The 26175-nt window shown below is 55.1% G+C and overlaps 1 protein-coding gene across 1 annotated transcript in view; it reads left to right on the forward strand.

The window, feature by feature from the left end:
- Nucleotides 1-10689: 10689 nt before the first annotated feature.
- The window catches only part of EPHA8 (EPH receptor A8), a 52984-nt gene continuing 37498 nt past the window's right edge, over nucleotides 10690-26175 (forward strand). The window contains exons 1-2 of the mRNA XM_075437273.1: nucleotides 10690-10826; nucleotides 23167-23231. Of these exons, the coding sequence (XP_075293388.1) occupies nucleotides 10748-10826; nucleotides 23167-23231 (144 nt within the window). The 5' untranslated portion in view covers nucleotides 10690-10747. The remainder of the gene's footprint in view (nucleotides 10827-23166; nucleotides 23232-26175) is intronic.

Genomic DNA, 26175 nt, shown 5'->3' on the forward strand with positions numbered 1-26175 from the left:
AGCATTTGATTTCTCTGGTAACTTTCAGTTGACAGAGGCCAAGGAAGCCAATTATGGAAGTGCAGCACAGAAATCCAAGATATGCGGGAACACCATAGAAAAAAAAGGGAAATATAAAAGAGATGGTTTAATCAGGATTGAAAGAAAGAGAAATCTCAAAAGAGCTAGTGACTGATCTGCGGCTGGAGAACAGGCAACGGAGAGACAGAGGCAGCGAGAGAGGTCTGGTTGCAGAGCTGACTCCAGGCAGTGCAATTAGAATTTGCCAGGCAGCAGAAGTCACCCTGTCCAGAGTGACATCTTTGAAGGGTGAGCAGCGCGTAGCCTTCATAGACACAGTTGAAAACACCTGACACCACCAGAGTGACCCGCGGCAGAGATGAGAGCGGATCTGAAAGCAGGAAGGAAGCCAGCACAGCACCTGGATGCTGCAGGCGCTGCGATAAGCGGCGAAAGCAGAGCGCCCGGCGTACTGCGGAGAGGCAGCAAATGGAGGAGTCTGCAAGCACCAGCAGATGCACGGGAAGGATAAAGAAGAAGGTGACCATGCTATTAGCTCAGATGATTTCTTCAAAGGAGCAAAGGACAGCGCTGCAGCAGAAGGCAAAGGGACTCTAACTCTTTAGGCCAAGGCAACTTGCTTTACTTTGAATACATATATCTGAGAGCAAGCCAGAAAGTATCTCTACCAAAGGAATCGCTTCTGATAGTGGTGAGGAAACTTCTCTGCTATGTGTGGACGTCAATTGAGTGGGCCACTGACCAGATAAGAACCTATTTCTGCTAACTTCATCACCCAGTCAAGTGTCCTAAGACTCAAGTGCTGCAACTGGAGGACCAAAGGAGTGGAAGATGTTAGGAGATGTCCTCCTATGTGGCCAGATGAGGGGAACAAGGAACATGGAGTCTACCATAAAGCTTTCAGTAGCTAGATTGAGATGAGAGACCCTCAGGGCATGGCATGGTCAGGACAAGTGCAACTGGCAGCAGAGCTGCCTTCAAAGGGAGTCTAGTGCCTAAATCTTCTCTTAGGACACCTCGAGACCCTGGCTGCACTGTTACAAAGGTGAATGACTGGCTTGCTGAGAAGAACTGTGAAAGATAGCTTGGAAAGAAGACATTGTCCTCGGGGTGGTGCCTTGGTGGGCTGCAATGCCCAAGCAGGAGATGGTGTCTTGCCTTGCAGGCAGGCCAAAGCCTTGGATGGTCTCTTGCCGGTGCCTGGTGCCCCATGGGACCTCAGACAACACAACAGGTCCTGTGCAGGGGCTGCTAACAATGGGTGAGGAGCTTTGCTGCAATGTCCTCAGGATGGGGTACTGGAGAGAACAACCCATGGGGAAGCTGGAGTGATTAAATCAGCTCTGCTTGGGGCTCTTTTTACTTTACCTTATGGAGAGAATGTTTCCAAAAACAGAATGGGAAAAACTGTATATATTTAAAAATTAGAGACAGCTTGCTGTCAGTTGGAGCAAGAGGAAGATGACCCTTGGATGGATGTCCTGTCAGTTCCTGGGCACTTGTCTCAGGACTATTAATATCTGGGGTTTGATGATGCTCCCTGCTGAAGCCTCTTGACTTCAATTTAGTCCAAATTCCCCAAACCAGAGGACAAATAAACTTCACCCATGCTGTCCTGTCAGTTCCTGGGCACTTGTCTCAGGATTTGTAATATCTGGGGCTTGATGACGCTCCCTTCTGAAGCTGCTTGGCTTCAATTTAGTCCAAATTCCCCAAACCAGAGGACAAATAGACTTCACCCATGCTGGGGGCTAGGTAAATTTTACGATGTTTATAAACGTGGCATGGGGAAAAGTGATGCCAGAACCTGGCAATGTGACATCTGGCTCCTGACCTGCCTGCTGATACCACTGTCTTTAGATGAGCAGGCAGCAGCATAACACGTTCTGGGCAAGCCCTTGAAGACTATCCAGCGGCAAAATTGAAATCCAAACCCGGAGGTGTGAGATGAGAGAGCAGCGCTGTGGCTGGTTTAGGTGTAAAGAAGCTGTGGGTTGGCTGCCAGAGGCGCACGGTGATGCCGTATGCTGCCAGCCTTGGCTTTAAAGCACAGTGACTGCGTTGAACAGCTCCTGGCTCCTCCGTGCAGCATGGACTTGCTTGCCCTGCGCTTTGGGGGCCGCAGGCAGCCTCCTGCTGACCCTCAGCAATCGTGGCTGTGGCTTCTCCTCTGCCTCTGGCTGCCGTGGCGGTGTGGTCACGCACGGTCCTTCCTGCAGCGATGCCTGGCCACAGGCTGGGGTTTGCCTACATCTGATTCCCAGATCTGAGTCCTTCTCTTCATGTGAAACACATAGCGTGTCCTCCCTGACCCTTCGCCACCTACCCTTGAGACATAGATTATATTCCTGACAATTTCCAAGTGAATCAGTTAATTAGTTCCTGAGATAGTATTATTTAAATACATGTTCTTTACAAAATTTCAGTCTGTTTGCTCATCTTCTGGTGACCCTTGAACTAATGAAGGGCTTTTCACTGACCCCTCACACCCCACAGGGAGTTAAATCTCAGTGAAATAAGGTGGAGAGGTGAATGGTTGAAGAAATTCCGCTGCAATTCTACAAGGTTATCCAAGGTAACCAAGTTATAAATAACTTTGTATAATAGCCGGGGCTGTGTGGGTAGCTCCAGTTCCTCCTTAAAAGTCCTACATCCAGCATCCCACGTGAAGGAACACAGCTCCTAGGCAGGAGGCAGGCTCCAAGCTGCGTACACCAAGACCTATGGTGGGCGATGAATAGTCCCAGCTGGTGGCACGGTCCCTGGTAGAGCTGGACTTCATCATCAGAAGGAGCAAATATTCAACCTGAAACTGCAGCTGGAGATCCTGTGCAACCAAACTGGAGGAGAAGATCTTGGCTTGGGACTGTCCTTTGCTGTTGCCAGCCCCACCTTTGCACACTGGTGGCCTGCTCCCAAATTCCTGAGGAGATGAAAGATAAAGGCAGAGCCCAGCTCTGTGAGCGCGTAGCCCGGGCACGCGGGACCGCTGGCAGGGAGCCGATGCGCTGGCAGCTCGTGCCCAACCAGTGCCCCTCTCTGCAAAGGGGCGACCCTGGCTGAGCTCTGAAGTGGCTGTGGGTGTTCCCATTTGTTTCACTATTGTCCCCTCATCACTTGCCCCATTTTAAACAGAGCTTTGTTTGGTTATTTTTGCAGCATCAAAATTAATTTCGGAGAGTGCCTCGTTGTAAGCTTTCAAAAGGATTAAGCCTGTGCCTGCCCAGCTCTATAATTAAGTCTTTTCGAGATTTCCACTTCCAGCAGAAACAAAGCTCTTGAAATAAAGCTGGCAGTTTAGGCAGCTCTCAGCGCATTTTGTCGTCAGTGCAAGGGATGTCTGAGACGGGGCTGGAGGTCTTTTCTGCCCGTCTTGTGGCTATGCAGACAGCGCTGGGGTTCGGGGCCCAGCAGAGGTCTTTTGCTTGGGATGGCAGAGGCTGGGGCTGCTGGACGGTATGAAGACTTGCTGTAATGTTCTTCCAAGGGAGGCTAAAGGACTTGGAGGTGGCTGGTGTGGGTTGTTCTGCTTTGCTTTCCATCTCATTGCCAGCATCCAGAGACAGGCTTGACTTCTGGTCTGGGAGCCTGGAGAAGAGACAACCGTAGAAATGCACCCTCGGATCCTAGGGAGGATTTGCGTCCCGTAGCACAGCTAATGGGGTTTTGGGTGCCTTGAACAGCACTTGGCTAGTTGCTACTGGAGAAGCCTGATGGTGCAGGCAGGGTAAAGGCAAAGCTGGTATCAGGGAGCAAAGCAGGGACCGGCTGTGCAGAGGTGGCGGCGGTGGGTGGCAGGGGCTGGGGACTGAGATGCCACTGCCATCTGGCAGACACAAAGCAGGTCATCTGTCCGTGTGGGATAAAGCCCTGGAGACAGGAGAGAACAAGCCATGCACAAGAGAGGAAAGAGGAAGGACAGAGGGGCGTGAAGAAAATAGTGTGAAATAAACTGGGAGGAAAGAAGCACAAGCTGGGTTCAAGAAACGCGAGGGATACCCCAGAGCAGGATGATGCCGCGGTCCTGTGCGGCACAGAGGTAGTGAACTGGGTTGCAAGCTCAGCTGTCCTGCAGGAACCCTGTGTTTTCCCAAAGTCTAAGCGTTTCAAACCACCTGCTTAGCCCACAAAGCCATTCCCTCCGGCAGTATCGGAGCTGCTGTGCTCTGGAGACTGGGATTAAATACACGCAGGGCTGCCTGGGCTGGTGGCCGCCCCTGATTTATTTGCTCCAGCTGATTTTTGTTTGTTTGTACCAGCCTTTCCCGAGAGAGCGCCGGGGCTGACCCGGTGTCCCTTTCTTTTCCAAATGCACGTAGACTGGATGGGGAGAGGGGACTTCAGCCGGCTGGTCCACTGCCTTCCTCCGTGGTTGCTGGCTCTCACAATACCATGGGCAGCCTTGTGTTATTTTTGGATGCTTTCAAGCCCCGGCTCCTGGAGGCGAATGATTATAACAGCAAAGCCTTTGGCCTCTGTGGCCGTGCAGAACAGAGCCATGTGCATGCCAAGGTTAGAAACTGGAAAGCAAAGGAGAGGAATGATGAGGTGTATTTGTGGCTCTCATGCCATTTTAGTGCCTGATTCATAAGTTTTGTGTCCTGATGTGTCTTTGAAGGGCTTGGACTTGACTGTATTGAATCTCTGCTTCTTCAGCCAGCAAAGCATCACTGTTTGGGCTGTCTGCGGAGAAATCCGGAGGCTGTCACAGTCTTACCCGGGTGTTAGAGCTGCGAGGGTGGCTGGAGGTCTGGCAAGGGTTCAGCTGGCCATGCCAGAACTGCAGCCAGGTCTGAGACCCTCTGCAGAGCACCCCAAAACCTCTGCCGTGGGCCCTGTGTGTCCCCAGCCCTGCTGTGGCACTACCTGCTGTGATGGCTTTCCTCCAATGCTCCCCACAGCAGTGTCCCACACAAGGGATGGCCCCTGGAGTCATTGCAACACTGGATGCAGAGGGAAACATTAGAAGGGAGCAGAGATGTTCCCCAGACCTCCCTTCAGACAGGGTGCTAACGTGTTTTCCTCCATGTCTGCAGATCTCTTGGGATCCCCAGGACTTACTGCCATATCCATTTCAAAGCGGTGGCCCATCCCTCACCAGCCTGGGGGTATTGTGGTGATTTTGCTTGGGCTGAACTTCCTCTGACTGCTGTCCTCTCTTCTTCTCAGGAGTAGGCTGCCCCATCAAGGCATGAGCATATATCTCCTTTTGGGCAGCATGGATGTGGTGGGCCCTGGAGATGCTGGTACCAAAAAACTGGTCCCTGGGAGGACCCTGCTTTGCATCTCTGTATGACCCTGGTCCCTAACAGCTTCATAGCAACTGTGCACCCACCTTAGGGAGCAGGGACTTAGTTCCACTTCAGCAAGACGGAAAATAGCCAAGAAGGCAAGCACAAGCCAGCGCTCTTGGATAAAAGCACATTAATGCCGTTAATATCCAGCAATCAGAATTTCTTAGAGAGAGCACAGTGCTGCATCCCCTTCCCTCCTGCTCATCCCCTGCTTGTTTAATGAAAATCAGAGACAGCCATTAAAGAGCTGCTTAGCATTTCAATACGTTTAATATCCTCACTGATAAGGGAACGATGGATATTACCAAAAGGCCTTTCTTAAACTCTCCCCTTCTGCAGCCAGTGCTCCTGGCTTGTGTTTGTCTCAATTCCAATTCCAAACCATCTCCTTCAACGAGCAAAAATTATGAGATTTTTTTTTTTTATATAAATGGTATTAATACACAGCATTTCTGATAATGACAAGGAAGAAAGGCATGCCAGGCCTCCCCAGCCTTGACCTGAATTAATGGGGCGCTGATTGCTCGGCTGGCCAAGGGCTTCCCATAGTTGTGCCTCATCACCACTGATACCAAGGGCTGTCCCCCTCCGCTGGTGTTAATGGAAGAAACCAGGCACCCGCCTGCGGTAACGGGGAGGGAGGCTAAACCCTCTGCCTGGCTGTGGTGAGGGTCCGGGTGGGATGCTAAGCCGTGACATCTTGTGAAAGATGCTGGCTCGATGGCTGCTCCACTGGGGAAGAGGCCAGGAGGTGATGGGGATACTGGTGATCCCCAGGGAGTGTTGGGGCAGGCAGGGAAGGCACCACTCCGCCTGCTCCTCAGGGCAAGCACCTCGCTGAAAAAGGGGCCTGAAAAGAAGGGGGGGAAAGAAAAAACCCAGGGCACTGGAATCACAGAATCACAGAATCACAGAATAGTCGGGGTTGGAAGGGACCTCTGTGGGTCATCTAGTCCAACCCCCCTGCCAAAGCAGGGTCACCTACAGCAGGCTGCACAGGACCTTGTCCAGGCGGGTCTGGAATATCTCCAGAGAAGGAGACTCCACAGCCTCCCTGGGCAGCCTGGGCCAGGGCTCCGTCACCCTCAGAGGGAAGAAGTTCTTCCTCGGGTTCAGCTGGAGCTTCCTGTGCCTCAGTTTGTGCCCATTGCCCCTTGTCCTGTCGCTGGGCACCACTGAAAAGAACTTGACCCCATCCTCCTGACACCCACCCTGCAGAGAGGACACCGAGCCCAAGGCAGGCTGCCCAGGAGGCGGGGGGGGGTGAGGTTCCTGCGATGTTCAACCTTGCTGCCGAGCAATCTGTCCCAGCCCCGATACAGCACGAGGACTTGCAGTGATACTGATGTAGCATGGGTATTGCTCCAGATGAATTGTCATATTGATGGAGATAACATCTCAGCAGGTTTACAGAGAAGATGCCAGTTTAAAGGGCTTCCCAATGCATCGTTGCATGGGGTACACTGAAGTTCGCTGGGAATCACTGCTCGGGCTGGGGCACAACGTGCAGCTTTTTCCAGTGGACACCACAGCCACACGAAAGTGTGGAGGGGGGGAAGTACAACCTGCGTGGGTCCAGCACCCCCCTCCTGTCCTGCTCCCCATGGGGCTTTGCTGGGTAGGCCAGGGCGGGGGGCTCAGGGCAGGGGGGGAAGGCAGTAGGACCTTGACTTGTTTAATCAATCCCATTTTGGATTCAGGGCTGTTGCCTGTGCAAGGGATGGAGGAGGCACTGTGCATGGCCATGTCTATGGGGAAAGCCCCCCAGGCCTCCTGTCCCCCCACCCACAGTGGCACACAGCTTTGCCAGGAGGCTCTCAGATCTCTGCGCAGCGTTGCCTGTGCGCAGGGCTCAGCTCATCCTCCTCCTCCTCCCGCAGGTGCCTTGTGAGGGGGACAGGGATGAACACTGGGCTTGGGAGAGGGCACCCACGCCCCATCATCTCTCAGCATTCCTCCTCCTGGGAAGGGGTTGTACAGCAGGGGACAGACAGATGGACAGGCATCCAGGGGTCACAGAGACCTGCAGCACGGCTCTGCTCCGTGCCCTGAGCATCCCCTTCTCTGCGGCGCTGAGAGGGGGGGTCCTGGCTCTGCTGGTGACCCAACGCAGAGTGGCATGGGTCCTGGAGATGGTGCCACTGCCTTAATGACTCTGCCACCCAGGCTGCCTGCACCAGGCTGACCTAGAGGCACCTGGCCCTGCAGACGCTACGGGAGAACAGAAGTGCCTGGAGGTTTCTTCCCCGACCCGGGAGGAGCAGGGCACCGGAGGCAGGGCTGCCCTCCCCGCTAGCCCAGGCACCGATTCGCTCTTGCAGGGCTGTGATGGGCAATCTTTGGGTGCAAAGCCGGGTGAAAAGGGCAACAGCCACTCAAGCCTGAGCTGCTGAGTTAGCGAGGAGGCTGTGGTCTGCCTGGTAAATGCACAATAACCTGGGTCGTGCTAAAAGCAGGCTTGGCTCCCCTCCTTCGCTGATCCTGCCTGCCTGAGCTGCGCTTTCCTCTCTCCGCAGCATCTATAAATATCCTCCCCATCTCCGTGACAGCCAGGTGCGGGACCACGTCTGAGGGACGTGGCGACGGCAGGAGACTCGCCGAGGAGCAGAGGCAGTGGCACGCAGTGAGACGGGGGAGGCAGCCGGTGGGTACGTGTCGTGCCCCGTGCAGTTCAGGCCAGGGAGAGGTGACTGGGAGTCTGGGGAGGGATGCAGGTGGGGAGAAGGGCCCAGGAACCTGGTGTGATGCCCTCTATGTGTCTGGTTCCTGGGCTGTTTGGGGTTCCTGGGATGCCTTGTGACCGTGTCTGCGGCTGCTCATGGATCCTGGTACAGAAAGGGTCCGCATTTCCAGACGGGAGCATCCCAGGCTCGTTCTGAAGTGTTTGCACCAGCTCACACACTCCCAACAGTGCCCAGCCTCCAGGCACGTGCACTAATTACGCACACGAGGCACATCCTGACTGCAAAACCAAGTGTCCAGTGAGACCAGGACACCTGCTCGCCCCCCGACACTGCTTCGGTGCTCAGCGTGCACGCGCTGCGTTGTGGCAGTGCCGGCACTGTCCTCCACCAGGACTCAGCACCCTGCTGCACACACCACTGCGTGCAGGCACCCCAGTACCCGTCATCCTCTCTCCCCAAAGCTGACAGTGAATCTGAGAGGACTCCCGTTCCCTGGGAGGGATTTGGGGCACACTGTTCTGGCATTACTGTGTCCTGGATCCTGCAAAGCCGCTTTACGCTCTGTAACAGTGCCCAAGCACCATGGCTTCTCTAGGACCCTGGGTCACGGCAAGACCAAAAGCTGTGGGGAGATGCAATATCTGGTAGGCTTGGGTACCTCTGCAAGACCTGGAGGATCCAAATTCCTGGGACACGTGGGGCTGAGATGGTACCAGGGGACTGGAGAGCCTGTGTGGGTGCCTGGGTTGTGTTGGAGGTCTCCAAAGTTACCCCCCTGTGTTAGGACATCGCGCTGGGAGCGGGCATCACTCAGTACTGCAAGTCCAAAGCTGGCTTCTGCTTCCCCAGAGGTTCATTTCCAGAGCTTGGGACTGAGGTGGTGGCAATGTGGATGGTGTCCCTCTGGCATGCCTTGGGCACCGGGTGACAAAGAGTTGAGGGATCCAGCACCGAGCTGTGACGAGCCCTTTCGGCACAAGGAGATTGCTGGGTGGGAGTGACAATTCGATAGCTGGCACCAGCTGCAGGGGTGCAACCATCATGGCATCAGCACTGCTCTGGGGCTTCCTGGTGGCTTGGTGCTGTTCAGGAAACCTTCAGCCCTGACCCCTTTGCTCCAAGGCCCCTTGCAAAAACCATTCGCTGCACCCCCGGCCTGACGACACTGCTCAGCCTCTGCCAGCTGCCTCGGGAACTGCTGGAGTCCTCCCCGTGCCACAGCGTGTCCCTGCCTGAGCCGCTCTGCAAGCCCATCCCGTGATGCTCCTGATGACAGGATCTCTCCAGCACTGTCTCCGGACGGACGGCTTCCCAGGCAGGCAGAGAAAAAAACCCGGAGGGACCCGACACCCCGGGCTGTTCCCAGGTCCTGGTGACGAGAGGTGCAGACACGTCCCTGCAGGCACCGTTCTCATCCGCTCTGAATGGGGAATTGTTGCCACCGCGCGCTGTGAGATGGACGTGGAGCCCCTCTCACTGTAGGAAGCTGCTCGCAGTGCTGTGGGATGCCCCTGCGTGGGGTCTAACATCTCCTGGATGGAGGGTGTGCGACAGTCCCCACCACCCCAAGCCCACAGAGCAAGTCTGGGGTGGGTTTTACCCAAGGGACGCCCTGGCAGTCAGCAGAGGGAGATGCCTGTCCTCCCTCAAGTGGCCTTTTCTTGGGGTGGATTCCTGGGGACAGGGGAGGGCTGCAGACACACATCGGTCCCCTGGCCACCAGCGCTTGGAAAAGCGAATAACCCCCCCTGCATGTGGCATAGGTGGGAGTCAGCATCCGTGGGCACCGTGGGCAGGTATCAGCGATCGTTCAGCGTTTAGATGGGGAAACCGTGGCGGCCGCGGTAGGGGGTCTGTGACAGATGCCGAGTGTTTAATGCTGAGCAAGGTGCTCACCGGATCGGCAATCCCGGCGGCTCCAAGTGAGGGGGGTGCAGAGGCTTCCTCAGCAGGGCCAGGGGGAGGATGCTCGGTGCTCCCGAGGCAGCCCAGGCCCCACCGCAGGACCCCCTTGCCTGGAGCCTGGCCTTGCCGACCCTGCGACAACGGCTGCGTCCTCCCAAACTCTGCTTTTGGGGGGGGTTGGCCCTGCCTCAGGTGGCCGACATGGCTGGGTGTTGTGAGACCTGCCCGTGTTGTCCCCTGCCCCTGCTGCCCCAGCTCAAGGGCAGGTGGAGAGTGTCTAACCCAGGAAGATGTGTAATGAAAAGCGTCAGGAGAGGGAGGTTCTGCCCGTCTTCCCTGGCCCCAGGCGTGCAAGGGGAGCACGTGTGAGGGGTTTTCCTCTCTGTGCACACTGTGACCGAAGGGCAACCCTGTCCCCTTCACGCCTGACCCCGACCGAGCACGGAACACCGCGCCGGACCACATCTTGGGCTGTGAGTTTGTGTGAGAGCAGCGGCGAGGGACGGGGAGCATGAAAAGCGGTGGGGGCCGCTGGAGCATCCGGAGGGCGGGAGGACGGAGGGCAGCGGGAGCGGGAGCCCGCCGTCCGGATGCTCGGGCTGAGTCCAGCGTGTGGTGCGGGAAGGGGGGCTCGCTGCAGAGCCCACCCACCCCATTGGCTTGCGAGCGGTGACGGGCAGGCTGCTCCCTCCCTGCCGAGCCCGCTCGCCTGTGTGGATGCGAGCAATGTGCGCAAAGTGCCTTTGCGTTCGCCGGCGCGTGCCGTAGCTCCGCGCACTCGCTCGCAGAGGCGCTGGGACGACCGAGGTGGCCCCGTCCCGTGCCTGGTGGCCCTGCCGGACCATGGCACGGGGGGATCTGACATCCTCGCTCTCCATCGTCGTCACTTTGGCTGCCTGCCTCTCTGCCACCACCAGCGAAGGTAGGAAGCGGGGTGGCCCTGGCGCGATGGGGCGGTTTTGGGGGGACCCGCAGGATCGCTGCGGCTGTTCAGGTGCATCCGCACGGGCTTGCTCACTCTGCTGGGCTGAGCTTCTCCCTGCGCCCAGGGGAGCGCAGCTCCGGGTTCCTGGCTGCCCGAGTTTGCTGCTCCTGGAGCTTTAGCACTGGAGGCAAAACTTCGGACCTGGTTTCTGCAGCAACGCCTGCCAGCGCTGCCTGGCCTCCCCTGGAAGGGCTCTGCTGCAGCGTGCAGGGCTGGCTGCAGAGGGGACAGGGACAGAGGCACCAGCTCAGCCCTGCCGATTCCCATCGCCAGAGCTGGTGGCAGCACGGGGATGGGCGTGATGGCCGGGCGGCGTGGGCTGCGATGGAGCGAGCGGGTGGGCACCGGAGGGCTTGCAAAGGGTGCGGGGAGCTGGAAGGGCACTCAGGTGGGAAACTTGTCTTGAGGGAAATGGCTGAAAACTTCCGGAGTGGGAAGCAAGGGTGCAGCCAGGGACCCTCTCCCGACATCTCGGTGCCAGCACCTTCAGGCCTGCTCCTGCCAGCCAGACGCTCCACTCTGCTGCTGGCTGTGCTCATCCCCAGCCGTTTTCAGCAGGGCAACCCTGCTCCGGCATCTTGGGCCCCCCTCAGCTTCGGCAGCGCGGCTCCCGCTGCCTGCCGCCCGCCTGCTCGCCTGCCTCCTTCCGCGCTGGCAGCAGCGGCGTGGCTGCTTCCCAGGTCTGCTGATCTTCATCACCCAGAGATCTGCCGTTCCCGCTCCCGAGCGTGTCCTTGGCACTGGCAGCAGCATCCTTCCTCCCTTCTGCTACGCCTGGGAGCCGCGGCCAGCACGGCGCAGCCCTCTGTGGCGAGCCCTGGTGCCGGTGTCCCTACTTGGTGGCAGCGGTGGCATCCCTCCCTTCTCCTGCCCCCGCATCCCTGCCATCCTTCCAGCACACCGAGGCCCAAGGGCTGGCACCGTGATGGCTCGCGCACTCTGCAGCGTCCCACCGGGCCGGGTGCTTGTGTCTACCACCATCTTCAGCACCCACTTGCACCTCCCCTCCCACCCAGCCTGTCTTCCTCACCCGTGTTACCCATTTCCAGCTATTTGCTGGTCCTAACCCTGTTTTCTGCCAGCTGCCCGCTTCCCAGCACTCCTCCTGCTCCTTTTCCCACCAGCTTTCCTGCCCTTGTGGGGGGATGCGTTGGGCACTTGCTGCTGGGTGCGGGCTGTGTGGGTGCAGGATGGGACCCCAGCACCCCGACACCCCCAGCCCTTGCCCTCCCTCTGCTCCATGGAGCAGCAGCAGCCCCGTGCACCAAGCCCTGGGTAGAGTGTGGTGCAGGATGCTGCCCGCGCTGCACCGGACTCTTGGTGCTGCAGCCCTGCAAAGCCAAGCAACCCTGGCTGAAGTTGACTAACCCTAGGCATGGACAAGCGAGGCTGGGGCCTCTTTGCTTTGCTCTGCGGAGGAGATCGCTGGCTGCTGGGATGGGTTTTGTGGCGTCTGTATGGGCAGCCAGGCCCTGGACTGCCTCTCTGCCTGTCCCCGCCTGGGAAAGACCTGGGTTTCCCGCAAGACTTTTTGGAAAGGAAAGCTAGTCTCAAGAACAGCCTTGGCCGGGGGGCTGCGCGGGGCTGGGCATGAGCCGGGCTCTGGGGAAGACCAAGAGGCCTGGATCTGAGTTAGACCGGGAAGAAGGTGCTGGGTGGCATCTGCAAAAAATGTGGGACCCTGCAGAAAGCTGGTGGTGCTCCGGCCGCCAGCCCCAAGGATGCTCGTGCCTCTGTGGGTACCGGGGCTTGGGGCAGCTCAGTGCCAAGCAGACCCACTGATATGGGCAGCGGAGCTGGAGATGTGGCTGCAGGCTCCTGCCAGCCCCCGGCGCCTCCGGGTGCTGGGGTGGGCTGGGAGCAGGGTCCGCGCCGGGGCGGTTGCGCTGCCGGTCGTTGGGCGCTGTGGCAAGGGGATGGGACTAGAAACGTGGCGAGATGGCGCAAAGCACCTCACAGCCCTGGTGTGTCCTGCAGCCCGGCTGTGCCAGGCTTTGCTACCCCGCTTCTTCGGAGTGTGGCACGTGCGGGCACGGTGTGAGGGTGCAGCCCTGGGGCACGAACGTGCTCCGCTGCTGCTGACCGTGACCTCTGCCTGCTGCCACGGCCGCAGCCTGCTTCTTGCCGTGCATCCCTGGCCATGCTCCCCAGCAAACCCAGGGCTCGTTTAAGAGCTGCAGGGTAGAAAATTACAGCCGCAAAGCGAATTTAAGGTTGGTGTGTGCTGTATTCTGCGTGTGCGTATTGGGAGGCTGTTGGTATATAAAGATCCGTATTAACCTGAAGAAACGAATTCAGTCTGATTTTCTTCCCCTTCCAAGGGCTCCCAGTGCCTTTCTCTTTCCTGAAAGATTTATTCCATGAAGTTTTGAGCTTATATTTTTTATTCCTTTCAGTCTTATGTGCAGTGGGTGACTTGAAAATGGGAGGAAAACGGAATCACCATTCCCTGGGAAATCCCCACATTTCAGCACGGCAGCCATTGCAAAATACATCGAAAGCCAAAGCTCAGATTCTTTCTAGATGGGTGAAAATTTGCAGGGCGTGGAAGATTTTCGTTTGGAGCATGGAAAAATTTTGTCTGAAATTGTTAAATTGTTTTAGAGCAGAGAGGTAGAAAAGTTATTTTCAATAATACGAAGATAGCGTGATAGACTGAAATATTTACAGCGTTACACACCGAGTTGTATAGGCAAAAATATTATAATGGATATTTTATATGACACCACAAATTGAAGTTAAATAATAAAGTATGAAATATCTTTGTTGTATTGAAAGAAAATCAGATGAGCAGAAATTACCGCGTTTGGGACCTGGGCGGAGGGAGACAAAATTGCATTTTCTGCCAGAAAATGGCACTCCCAAAGCTGCTGCTGGGGTCTGCTCCCTCCCGGGTGATGACTCCGGCTCAGCTCTGCCCTCCGTCCGTCAGGTGGGCGACCTTCCTCCCCAGCACAGCACGGACCCCGGGGCCCGTGGGTGAGCTTGGTTGGTGCCTCAGAGCGGAACACGACGCAGCAGGGAAGGGGGACCTGGGGACATCTCCCCCAGCTTTTCGGAGCACGCGGAGACAGCCGAGGAAAAAACAGCAGGCGATGGGGACAGGGCGATGTACGGGGAGCGCTCTGGGGATGATTCAGGGCTGTTGGCACAGGGATGCTCATCTTTTCCCCGCACCGTGGGTTGGCAATGGAGACGTTTCTGTTCCTCCCTGCCGTGGGGATGGGGTGCGGGAGAGCACCGGGGTCCTCGGGAAAACCCAGCGGCTTGCTGCACTGCCGAAACGGGGACCTCAGGAAGGGGCTGTGGCAACCTCCCCTGCTAATCTCTCAATTGTAATCTCATTAATTGCCCCTCTGCTCAAACAGAAAAAGAGGGAAGAACTCGTCTGGGCGTTTATTCAACACGACTTTTCTACCCCTTCTGCAGCAATGCCGAAGTCGGGGATGTGGGAGAAGCAAAGCTCTGAAAGGGAGAGGAAATAGCTTTTTCAGTTGTGAAAGGCTGCGAGGGTGCCGTGTTCCTCGGTAAGAACAGCAAACAAGAGGTTTTAGGTATACAGACTTTTCGTGATGGGGCATTCGAGAAGCATTAGTTTAAAACAGGGAGTTGATTTGGGCTGCGTTTGAAAAAAAAAAATCATTTTTAGAATGTGTAATTTTTTGATTGCTCACAAAATGCTGATATAAAGCAAATACTTGCATGATTTTAGGTAGGTTCATGGGGAATGTGGTTCTGGTCTCACCTTCACGTACATGCTCCTGGTATTAATAGCTTATCAAACTTCTGGAAATCCAAACCCCCAAATTTGCAGGAAAATAACAAAACAGCACAGAAAATACACCTACTCTGTGAGATTTTTTTGTTCTCCTTGAATTCTTGTTTCCTGAGATCATGAGGGGTTTATTTACAGTGAAAATAAATGGGCACCCATTTTGGTGATGGTGGAAATAGATCTGATGAATCCATATTTACGGACAACTGAAAACGCGATGAATTGCTACCGAGATGAAGGTGCTCCCTGTTTTTTCGATTGCTGAGAAATGATTAGAAAAATATTTTACCCAGAAGAAAAAAAAAAAAACCAAAACAACGAACCCTGGCCCCACAAGATGCTCAGCCGGGGAGGGAGCGAGAGGGGCTTGTCCCGCGCGTCCCGCTGGGGTCGGCGAGCGGCTCCCGGCGGGCAGGGCTCCGGGCACCGCTGGTTTTATCGAGACGTTCTGACCCCTCCGCTCTTTGTTTCAGTCGGTCCGGTGTTTTGCACATCCCCGCTCGCCTCGCTGGCAGCTTTCGGTGCTGCCTTTATCTCCAGGGGTAAAGCCATTCATATGATAACTCTATTCATACCCTGACAGTTTTTGATAGTTCATTCTCCTAACCCCACGACGTTTGCATGACCAACACTCAAAATGATTCCCCTGTCACAGAGAAACGATTAACCCCTTCGGCCCTGGTAGTTCAAAAGTGAGCGCCGGGATCACGCAGTCAGATTTCCTTCAAAAAGAAATAACATCCTCCCCCCCGCTATGTCCTGCCTGTGTAGATGTGCGGTGCTGAAGGCCATAAATAACTACATAAAAGATGTAACTCCTTTATGGATCAGGTCCAATCACACCAATAAAGCCTAATGAGCTGTGTTTGGCCCAGGGATACTGTCCAGAAAGGTATTCAATGTTTATCTGAAGACATCAGCAAAGTCAGACCCATCACTGGCTTTGATAATTCGTTCCAATGGCTCATCAGCCTCAGTCTTAAAAAAATCGGGCCTCTCTTTTCCCTAATACAAATTTGCCTGACTTCACCTTCCAGCCATTTGTTCTCGTTAGGCTCTTCTTGCTGGATTAAAGATCCTATATTTTTCTGCTGTGAAAGTGCACCGAGTGAGACCGGGTGCCTCACACCCCTCGTGGGCGCAAGCAGATTGGGCTCTGCGGGTTCCCCTTTCTTGCCTTTTTTTTTTTCCTCCAGCCCTGGTATCATGGTTGTGCCTGTGGTATCTTCTGCTCTATCTCCAGTTTCTCATATTTAAAATGTCTTAACCATGTAAGTGAGTGGCAACAGCGCTGGCTGCAGCTGGATAGACCTGCTCCATCCTGCCATCAAGGGCACGCACAAGTCACTGGATCCTTCCTGGGATGAAACACCTTCTGCGTTACGTACCTCCCATACGATTTTTAAGGACTCTTGTGATATTTTATTACTGGTGGCATGCGATATTCAGCCTGTCCTCTCAAACGTTTTTAGTATTTGTATTTTTGTCCATGAAAATATTCTGTGTTAGAAAGCTATTTTTAAAAGAGAGAAGTAATTACCTTTAAAAGAAATTAACTTGCTTTAAAAAAGTCACTGGGGTACAAACAGCTAAGCATGTTTCAGGGTGGCCAACTGGTGTGACAGCCAAAGACGTCCTCAGAGAAATCAGGGAAAAAGCAGCGGACAGCCTGAAAAACTGCCCCTTCCGATAATCTAGGCAGGTGACCACACTTACAAAATTCCACATTTCCCTAGTGAAGCCTCCAGAGAGGATAAAATTTAAATCTTTGCCAGGACCGCTGGGAAGCAGCAGTCAGAGGGAAGGGCAGGGCGTCTTTTTCGGGGCACCGCAGGGTCTGTCCTGCTGATGGACTCGGGGGCTCTGCTACAGGCACAGCTCTCCAGTGCCCGGTTCACCGGAGTTGCTGGCATGGGAAGCGGCTGGGAGTGACACTGGGGAGTCACGATTTTGGGTAAGAAATCTGCAAAATCCCAAAAAGACAGGAGATAACTGAGGGGCACACGGCTTGCAGGTGGGGAGCGGAAGCGCTGAGATGCTCCTGGTTAAGGACTTGGGATGGTCTTAGGGGCTTGCCTGGTGTGGGCTTCGACACCCCAAAAATGCAGCAGAAATAGTAAACCGCCGTGGCTAAAGCTGAAAATGCATTCGTGTCTATTTTTGCTATACAAAATAAACGTGAAAAAAGAGAAGAGGGAGTCAGGGCTGGTGCAAGGACACCGGCACGAACCCCTCTGGAGAGGGGTCCCACTTCCCCGAGTCTGTACCACACAGGTTTTGCTCACCATGAGCAGCAGAGGTGTGTTTTGTGTCAGAAAACTCTCTAATTTTTAAAGACTGTCGTGATATTGCGTTACCGGTGGCGTGCGATATTCAGCCTGCCCCCGAACCTGGGACTGCAGCTTGGTGGGAAGTGGGGAGTCCTGGTCCAAGTGCAGGTCCGTGACCTGTTCTTTGATCTTCTGGGTTTGGAACACTGGTCATGGATGCAAGAAGCTGTCCTATGACAGTGTGGGTGGAATGAATTAGCTCTTGTGGACCTTCAGCCAAACAAGATGCCAAGGGGTGGCTGTGCAAGGCGCGGCTCCTCTCTGCTGACGGATGGGTCCGTGTCGTCTTGCCGTCCCTTAGGCTGGGGACACTGTGGTGAAAAGGACTTGCGTGACTCCCAGATGTCCAGATCCAGACCTGGGGACACCACATTTTCAGAGGTCTCCTCCGGGGCTGCAGGGACCCTTCAGGTGCCCTTGGTGCTCCCCAGCGCCTGCCCCCTCCTCAGCCTCCCCGCAGTCCTGCTCCTACCCCATCACATCGGATGTTTCCATGGAATTTCTTGCCTCCCTGACCTTTCTTACCACCCCCGTGTCCCCAGAGCCTTCCCACCTCCTCCTCTGGCTTCTGCCCTGAATTACAACGAGCCCAGTCACCCCTTGAGCCTGAAACAGCTCCTTCCCCACCTGCACAACCTCTTAGACCATGGACATGGAAAGGTGTGTGGACATTTCCAGTCAGTTATTTGTGTCCAGCCCTGACCAGGCACCGTTTGCACAGAAATCTACGTGTGCCACAAGGCGGGGATGCACACCGGAGTGTCAGTTCGCCCTGGCTGCTCCACCACACGCGAGCATCGGGAGCCTCAAACAGAGCAGGAAACACAAGCGTTTTACATCTGTATTTTCTCACCTGTGTTTCTGAAAGGGAACATTTTTTTTTTGTTTGGCTTTTGATGTGTTTGGGTTTTTTTTTTTGCTGCGGAAAAAAATGCTGCCCAGTAATTTCAAGGTTTTTAGCCTTGAAAATACTTTATTCAGGGTGTCTTGTTTTGTTTTGTTTCATTTTTTACATTATTTCACGACGCCTCAGTTCTACCACAGGTTGTGATCTTGCGCTGCACATTATCTTACACGATATCATGCAGGGTCTGGAAGGATCAGGTTGATCATTTTATTTTTAAAACCTGAACTGTGGCTTTTTGTTAGCACTGATTGAACAAACAAGCTTTCTTCCTGCATCAAAGTATCTCCTGCTCCTGGTACACTGAAAAGGGGTGACCCTCTGGGCAGTCCTTACGGGCATTACCTCTCCTGATGCATTAGAAAATGATATAAAATTAAATACAGAAAGTTCACAGCAACAATCTGGGTGTCTGAGAAGAAATCCTGAAATGCGAATTAGAGCACATACAAAAAGCACACTGCTTTTTCACGGCAATTGTTTGAAAATATTTCTTTTTAATATATTTTTGTTCAACCTGATTCTGGCATTTTCCAGAAATGTGGAAATCCCACGTTCCTGCCAGATTTGGTGACATCTTTTAAATCTACCCGCAAAGCTTTCCTAAATTTCCTCTCTGGACGGCCGAGGCCAGCGGGTGCCGACGCGAGCACCATCCCCGCTGTGTCCTCAGTACGTGCAGCCTCGTGGACAAGCAGCTGCTCGACAAAGCCCGCCTGGCTCCGGCGCTTGTGCGCAGAGCACTGCTGTGCATCGCCCCGCTGCCACGGTGCCCACCCGCACCCGTGGGCCACATCACCTGCGCACGTGGGAAGAGCCGACCTGCCCCTCCAGGCTTGCTGCTCTTACCCCGAATGCCCGAAGGCTGGCCTTGTCACTTGGTGAATAAATGACTATTTTTCTCTCGTTAAAGATAAATATTGTCCTGGGGAGGGGGAAGATGAAAGGGAAGCATCCCATCCCGTCCCCCAGCGATGCTCCGAGGCCAGTAGGACACGGCTTTGCTGCTCAGCTTTGCCTCCCGAGTTGGAAAGGTCGCGGCTGGCTATTCAGTACAGCCCTGGATTAAATGGTGGGACACAAATAGCTGACCCACCCCGGCCCCACCTGCCCCTTCAGAGTCCTGCCCGAGATTACGGGAAATGAATGCCACTGGCTCTTGTTCCCCTCCTCTCAGGGAGCCTCTCCTTGCCCCTTTCCCACAGCCCGACTCTCCCTTCCCGCTGTGGATAACCCTCCCGGTGTTGTTCCCCCACCGAGCAGGGCTGGGGCTGTGGGGCCGGTGTGGGGTGTTCAGACCCACATGGGGCTGCGAGGGATAAACCCGAACCGTCTTTGGGTAGCAGGGAGCAGGAGCACCTAACTGTGCTGAGAGGAGTTTAATTATCGATGCAAAAGGCGTTGTTGCATGGGGGGAGCCTTGCTGTGAATCTTGGGAGGCCTTTGAAGTTGTGATGGAGAGGAACTGAAGCCCAAGGGAACAGGGCTGCTCCCACTGACCCTTCCTCCCCACGTCTGCGCTACAAAGCCCCTGCCTGGGAGGGAGACGGCGGAGTAATTAGAGGGAGGACCGCAGTGGGTTAACAATTAGCGAGGGAGCTCAGAGCCCTCTTTGGTCCCCCACTGCTCTTCTAGAGGCTGGGGCTCTGCGCATCCCCCAGCGTGTCACCCCCGGGCTTGTCCCACCACCTCACCATGCATCTCCGGGCAGGCTGAGGGTCCACAGGCTCCCCTGGGCTGGGCACCCGTGGCTCCCACGGCACCGATCCAGAGCCCGAGGTGTTTGGATGTGGGACCCCAAGGTCACCTTTGTTTGTAGGGATGTAGTACACCCCTGCAGGACCTGTGGCCAGCAGTGCAAGGGTTGGGAAGGGTTTCTGAGCACTCGCTCTTTATAGATATATATCTGCGGCAAGAGATAGGTGGACCCAGGAAAAATGTGCATCGTCTGGTTACTAGTCTCTGCCTCAGCTCCCTCAGTCATCCCAAGCAGTGTTTAGAATTTGGTAGATATTGGTACGGATACAGATGTGGATGTGGATATAGATAGATACAGATGCAGACATAGATATAAAAATAAAGATGTAGGTATAAATAAATTATACATATACATTGTCTGTATATACATGTCCGTGCACCTCGTCTTCCACTCCTGCATAATCTGCGTGTATGAAATTGCGATGTGTGCTACTCATGCAACATTACATGGTGAAACTATTAAGGACTGAGTAGGTCTGCCTCGCGTGAGAGTCCATCTCAAGACCCCAGTTGGTGCTGGGGAAGCGACCTGCTCGCTCCTAGGTGCTTCCATTTGAACGGGCAATCAGGCTTTGACAGCTTTTCCACCAGTGCGAGAATTTCCCCTGACACCTCCTGGTGTTTTGGCTCAATACGCCGACTCAAGGCCAAGGCACAGAATAGGGAAAACACAAAATGGTGGTCAGGGAAACAAAATGGAGCTCGCAGTTTGAGACTGATACGTGCAGACAGTCCATAACATCAAACAGAATTGGCGAGCTGTAGGAGAGAGGTCTCCCAAACTGGCACGTTTTCTGAGAAATGTTTCAGCTGAAAGGGGTCCTTTGTGGTGGCCTCGCTCACCCTCCGGCGTCAAGGGCAGGTTCTTTTTGAGTATCGCCTCCAGAGAAGCAACACAGCTGGGAGATCACCTGCAAGGGGCTGGACTGGGCACTTGTCGCACGCGGTATGAGGGGTTGCCTTCGGTGATGGGTTGCCTTCGGTCTGTAGCCTTTCCCTGAAATGGACAGTTGGGTTTTTGGAGAGTATTGGTCTCCGCATTTCTGAGAACAGCGTCTAATAGTGCTGCTAGATGGATGTTCGTGTCCACAGGCGTGTGTGCTATACCATGAGTGAACACAAGCTCTCTTGGACACTCAATGCTGTTATATTTGTGCAGTGCCCACCGCGGTGGCGTAGGACTCCTATGCACTTGGCTGAAATGCTCACTAAGCAACAAAAGAAAGAACTTAGCCCTCTTCCTGCGAAGAGGCACAAGCAATCTGCTCCACGGGCGTGTTGCACGGAATGCAAGATTTTCCAGTTATTTGTGCACCAAAGCACTTGCAAGGAAACGGCTCCGTCATCTATATAAGGCTGGGCGACAACCGTATGGTCCACATGGTGGGGATGGGGTGTCGCAAGCTGGCTCCAGGTCCCACGCACTGCTGTGCAGACAAGCCCGGGGTATGGCCCACCATGCCCGCTCCGATCTCAGCATCGTTCCCCACGGCGTGATGCTCCGGCTGGACCGCAGTCCCTGCAGGGTCCTCGTGCTGCCCGGAGAGCAGCGAGAGGCAGCCGCGTCCGTCGCTGAGCATCTCAGCGTGGGAAAGAGGGTGCGGAGACCACAGCGGGGGGGAAGAGAGGGTCTGCGAAAGCGGTCCCCTCCCCGCAGCCTGCCTGCTGAGGGTCACCAGGACCGTGCTCCTGCACTGTGAGCAGGGAAACTCCCGAGCCCGGGCTCCTGCTGAGCGAATTACCCAGGGAAAATAGGCAGAAAATCTTCAGATTAACAATAACAAATAAAAATGGATTTGAGATCTCCGAGGTAATTACTCCGTGCTGAGGGCAAGGGGCCTCTTTAGCAGTGGGAGCAGCACCATGCGGGGAGTGGAGGGGCTCGGCCTGCCGTTGGGCCAATGCAGTCACACAAGAAACCCTGGAAATTCTTTCAAATTGTTCTGCTAACATTAATAAATGCCTCAAAAGCTCCTAATCTGCTCTGTCAGGAGCATGACGTCCGGGTGTTTCACAGCCAGCTCACGTCTCTGCTACTCTCTCCCCCTCCTCTCCTTCCCTGCCTGGTAATAGTAAATGAAAGTGGCACCCGTTCCTCCGGCTGCTGGGACCAGCATCACGCTGAGTCCAGCCTCTCCTGGGGCTGGAGCCGCTGTCCCTACATGCCCTGTCCCCACTGTGACAAGCCGGTGCCTGACGCCGAGCCCACCATCCCTCCAGAGCCCAGGGACCAGGCGAGACCCGGTGCCTCGGCAGGGATGTGGTGCGCCAAGTTACCGCCAGGTCCAGTTTGATGCTGCTTGAGGGTGAGGACAAGCAGCCAGCATGGATGCAGCACCCAGCATGGGCTTGACCTTACTGGGTGGCTGTAGGGCAAAGAGTGCTGGGGGAAGCTGGAGGCACTGGAGGTCCCTGAGGGTGCCCGGTGCTGATGAGGGTTGATGAGGCATGGGCGTGCTGGTATCGGTACCCGCTGCACTCAGTCCCAATGGTCAGATCACCTTGCTGGCACCCTCTGCCAAGCCTCCATCCCTCTGGATCTGCAGCCTGGAGCTGGGACGTGGGTTCCTTCCCTGGGTGCTGAGCAAGTTGTGGGGTTATCAGGCAGCGGCAAGGCTCTCCTCTGCCTGTTGCTGCGGGATCTGGGTATGGGGCTCACGGGAAGCAGATGACACTCAGGGGCAGATCACCCTGTGCCGTGGCATCCCACTTTCCCCCCTGCTGCTGACTGCACAGGTTTCCACGCGAAGCTCCTGAGCACGTTCAAAGGCGTCCTCACCTCTCCCCCCACAGAAGCTGCTCCCCTCTCCTCACAGATTTGCCTGTGTCTCCTCGCTAAGCCAGGCTCCCGGTAGTGGCAGGGCGTTTGAAGGGTTGGCTTTGACAGGCCTCCTCGTGCAGCCTGTCCCCCACGGTCTGGCCCCTCCGGTGGGGTGTCAGCCAGGACCATGGGGGGTCACTTTGTGCTGGAGCTGGGCACTGCAGTGTGTAATTACAGCAGCTGCTGGAGTGCAGACTTCAAACCACAGATGCTGGGAGGGATGTGAGCCTAAAGGGCTCAGCAGAGCCTCTGGAGGAGATGTGTCCAAGTGAGGAACGATGCTGCCGTCACATTGGTGTTGGCCCAGGGTGGTACTGATGGGCAACCCGGTGCTTGGAGTTTGTTTCTCCAACTCCCTCTTGCTTTACGACCCCTCTGACCTGCTGTTTGCAGCCCCCTCTCCTCCAAAGGGACACGTTGCTCTCAGTCCTATGACCAGGACGGATATAGCCAACTCTGCCCCGAACCCACAGCTCTGGGGAGCATCATTTGTTGCCATCCCCTTGCTCCATATCTGCCTCAGCTGCAGCCAGGCAGGTCCTTGGCAACAGCCTCACGGATTGATGGGAGCAGGGGACAATCAAGTGAGTGGGATGTGAGGAGGGATGGTTTCTGATGGCTCAGTTCCTCGCCCCGTGGGGGTGGGGAGAAAGCTTTCTGATGCATTGTTTTGCTCCTGTGTTTTCCAGTGAACTTGCTAGACACGTCAACAATCTCGGGGGACTGGGGCTGGATGACTTATCCCTCCCATGGGGTAAGTATGAAGCGTCTGTTGGCATAGGGGGGACCCCAGTGAGATGGGTCACCATGGGTACCTGTGGGCACGGTGGATGGACGTCTCAGCCCCAGGCTGTTGCCTTGATCAGCGCTGGTGGGGCAAAGAGACCATGTCTGTTGGGAAAATGCCAGCCTGAAAGACTAGCAGTGGGATGAGGCCAGTTTGGAAATGCCATTTAACTCTTCATGTACCCCGCTAGGGACTAGATTGTCACCAGGTCCTGAGCTTTGTGGAAGCTCAAGAGCTGGGTCGCCCCATGGGCTTCTCGTTCCTTGCTGCACTGAGGGAGCATCAGGAGGAACAACTCAAAACAACTGGGAAGCTCTCAATCACCTGTAACCAGAGGAGTTTGCTGTGGGAACTGGGCAAGAGGGGCAGGGGACCATCCTCCGTGGATGGTTTCTTACAGGGAACAGGGACTTAAACGCACAGCCCTGCGGCATGGCCAGGGGGGATGTAGGGGTGGTGACCACCATGTGAGCCTGCCATCTTCTACTGGCTGGATCCTCTTTGTGCACTCCCTTCGCTTGCATTTCCATGTCCAGGTTTTCCTGCCGCAGCAGCTTTCTGGAAATTGTGAGTTTCAGATGGCAGCGGTGACCTGGCCGTGAGGATTTTGCTCATTCGTTTACCGAACAGAAACAATCCCATAAATACCCACAGGACCAACCGCGAGGCGCGGTGGGGCTTGCTGCATGCACAAAACGTGCAAAATTGGGGTGCCTACCTGGCTTTCGCTGCTGTGTTGATTTTTCATGTCCACTCTTTTTCATCCCCTCTCTGAACTAAATGGTCCTAATCTTTTCAATTCTGCCTCCTACAGAAATCTTCCCAGGCCTCTAATCATTTTCATTGATCTGTTGTTGAGACTTTCAGTCCCTGCGCTGTTAGAGCAGGAGTGATCAGGACTGTGAATTCATAATAACAAAAATGATCAGATATATGTCACACATTATCATATATGTAAATACGTTAAATCACTAACTCAGCTCTAATTTTAGCAGTTAGCTGTTGCAGCGATGACTATCCTGGAAATGTAGTAGGTTCAGAGGTACAAGGTCGGAGGGGACCGCAGAGCTAATGTGGTGTGATCTCCTGCATAAATACAGGCCTTCAGACCTGTCAATTCACTCGCGTCTCAGAAAGCCCAGCTTTTAGAAAAAAACATCCTTAACTACAAAATTGGCAGTGGTGGTAAATCCTCTGGGTCCTGTAGTGATGTTGTTAACGGGTCACTGTTAGAAACGCATCGCTACGTGGGTTTGCCTGGCTTCGGTTTGCAGTTACCGGACCCTCTTCTGCCATTGCCTGGATGAGGGAGATGTTGTCCTCTTCATGGCCACGCACAGGCTGCTCTTGGTCTTGCGGATCCCTGTCCTGTCACCCTGCTGCTCCCATCTCATTCCAGCCCTAGTGCCAAATCCTGGCATTCTGGAGGGGCCTGATGCACGTTCAGGGCATGGGAGCCAGGGCTTCCTCTGCTCCCTGGGAGGGAGAATGTTTCTGGGATGTTTCTGGGAGTGAGGGCTGTTTTCTTTCGCCCACTTCCACTGCTCCGCTCTTCACCACATCCTAAGCAATTCCTCCCTGTAGTCAGACCCTCCACTGCTCACAGACTGTCTGAGACCTTCCTTCTTCTGGATCCTCCACCAGGAGTCCAGCTCTCCAGATGCCTGTGTCACCACATCCCCAGGCCCATTGCTAGCTGTCAGACATACAGACGGGATCCATCACATCACCTAGGTGACTCTGAGTAGTAAATTTGCACTTGGATCCAGTTGCCATCACCAGAAAGGAGGTGGGATAGGGTGTTGGTCTCAGAGAAGCTGCTGAAGGACTCTCTCAGTGCCAATGATTTGAGACTGAGCAGATGCCTCCTGAGCAGCCCCCATGGCAGTGTTTAGATTCAGATGGGAAAGACGCTGGCTGACTCGCAGGCTTGGTAGCTTGGGTCCACATGGCTCCTGGTGTGAGCTCCACTCCAGGAAAGGAACTGGGTTTGCTGGTCACCATCTCGGGGGTACGTCTGGTCTCACTGAGACTGTCCCTGCCCAGTGCAGTGTGCTGGGACTCTGGCAGCCCTGGGCTGGGAAGAGCCCAGTTGCTGGTGTAGTGTGGAAGTGGTGTCCTGTGAAATCATATTTTATTTGAGGTCCCTTATTTTTGCTGCCGTTTCCTTAATTCAGATACTCCTGTCGGAAAAAAGGTGGCAGTGCCATTGTCCCTTGCTGCCTGCTGGCTGTCCTGCCCGAGTTGCGGCTGGAGCATGTGCTGGGTGCTGGAGGGTGCAGGATTTCCCCGCACCATCTCTGCTCCAGCCATGGACAGACACGTCCATCACAGCATCCTCCTGCCAAGGGACAGTGCTGCTGACCCGGGCTCCCCCGCTGAAGCCACGCTTGTTTTTGCTTTACCCACATCTCTACTCCCCTGCACTGTGCGAGCCCGGGGCCACGGCATGGGTGACAGTGGGTAGCTCTGGCTGGGGCTTTGCATGGCACTAAACAGCACAGAGCCCCGGTCCCCAGCCTGAGGAGCTTAAGAAGGAGGACTTGTGTCCGCTAGCTCAGTCCCTAGTGCCCTTCGGCTTGCTTTTGCAGCACCTGCAGGTCCTGTCCCACCTCCCCGGGGCTCCTGGGGACGCCAGAGGAAAGGCAGCGATCTCAGAGGTTTCTTCTTCTGGAAGGAGAGCGCTTGCCCGCACAGCCACAGCAACGGTCCAAAGCACCAGTAGTGCAAAACTGGAAAGGTACCGCTTGCAAAGTCTTGATCTTTTCATCACACCTGTGGGCAAGGTGAACTTGCCTCACAGGAAGGCTTTTTCTCCTCTCTGGGTTTGCTGTGGCCAACGAGAGCAGAGGAGCAGGGGGGTGAGAGCAATGAGCACGGCGGGGGTCAGCAGCGCCGTGGGCCCTGGGGA

This window comes from Opisthocomus hoazin, chromosome 16 (genome assembly GCF_030867145.1).
Source record: "Opisthocomus hoazin isolate bOpiHoa1 chromosome 16, bOpiHoa1.hap1, whole genome shotgun sequence".
In the NCBI taxonomy this organism is placed as follows: Eukaryota; Metazoa; Chordata; class Aves; order Opisthocomiformes; family Opisthocomidae; genus Opisthocomus; species Opisthocomus hoazin.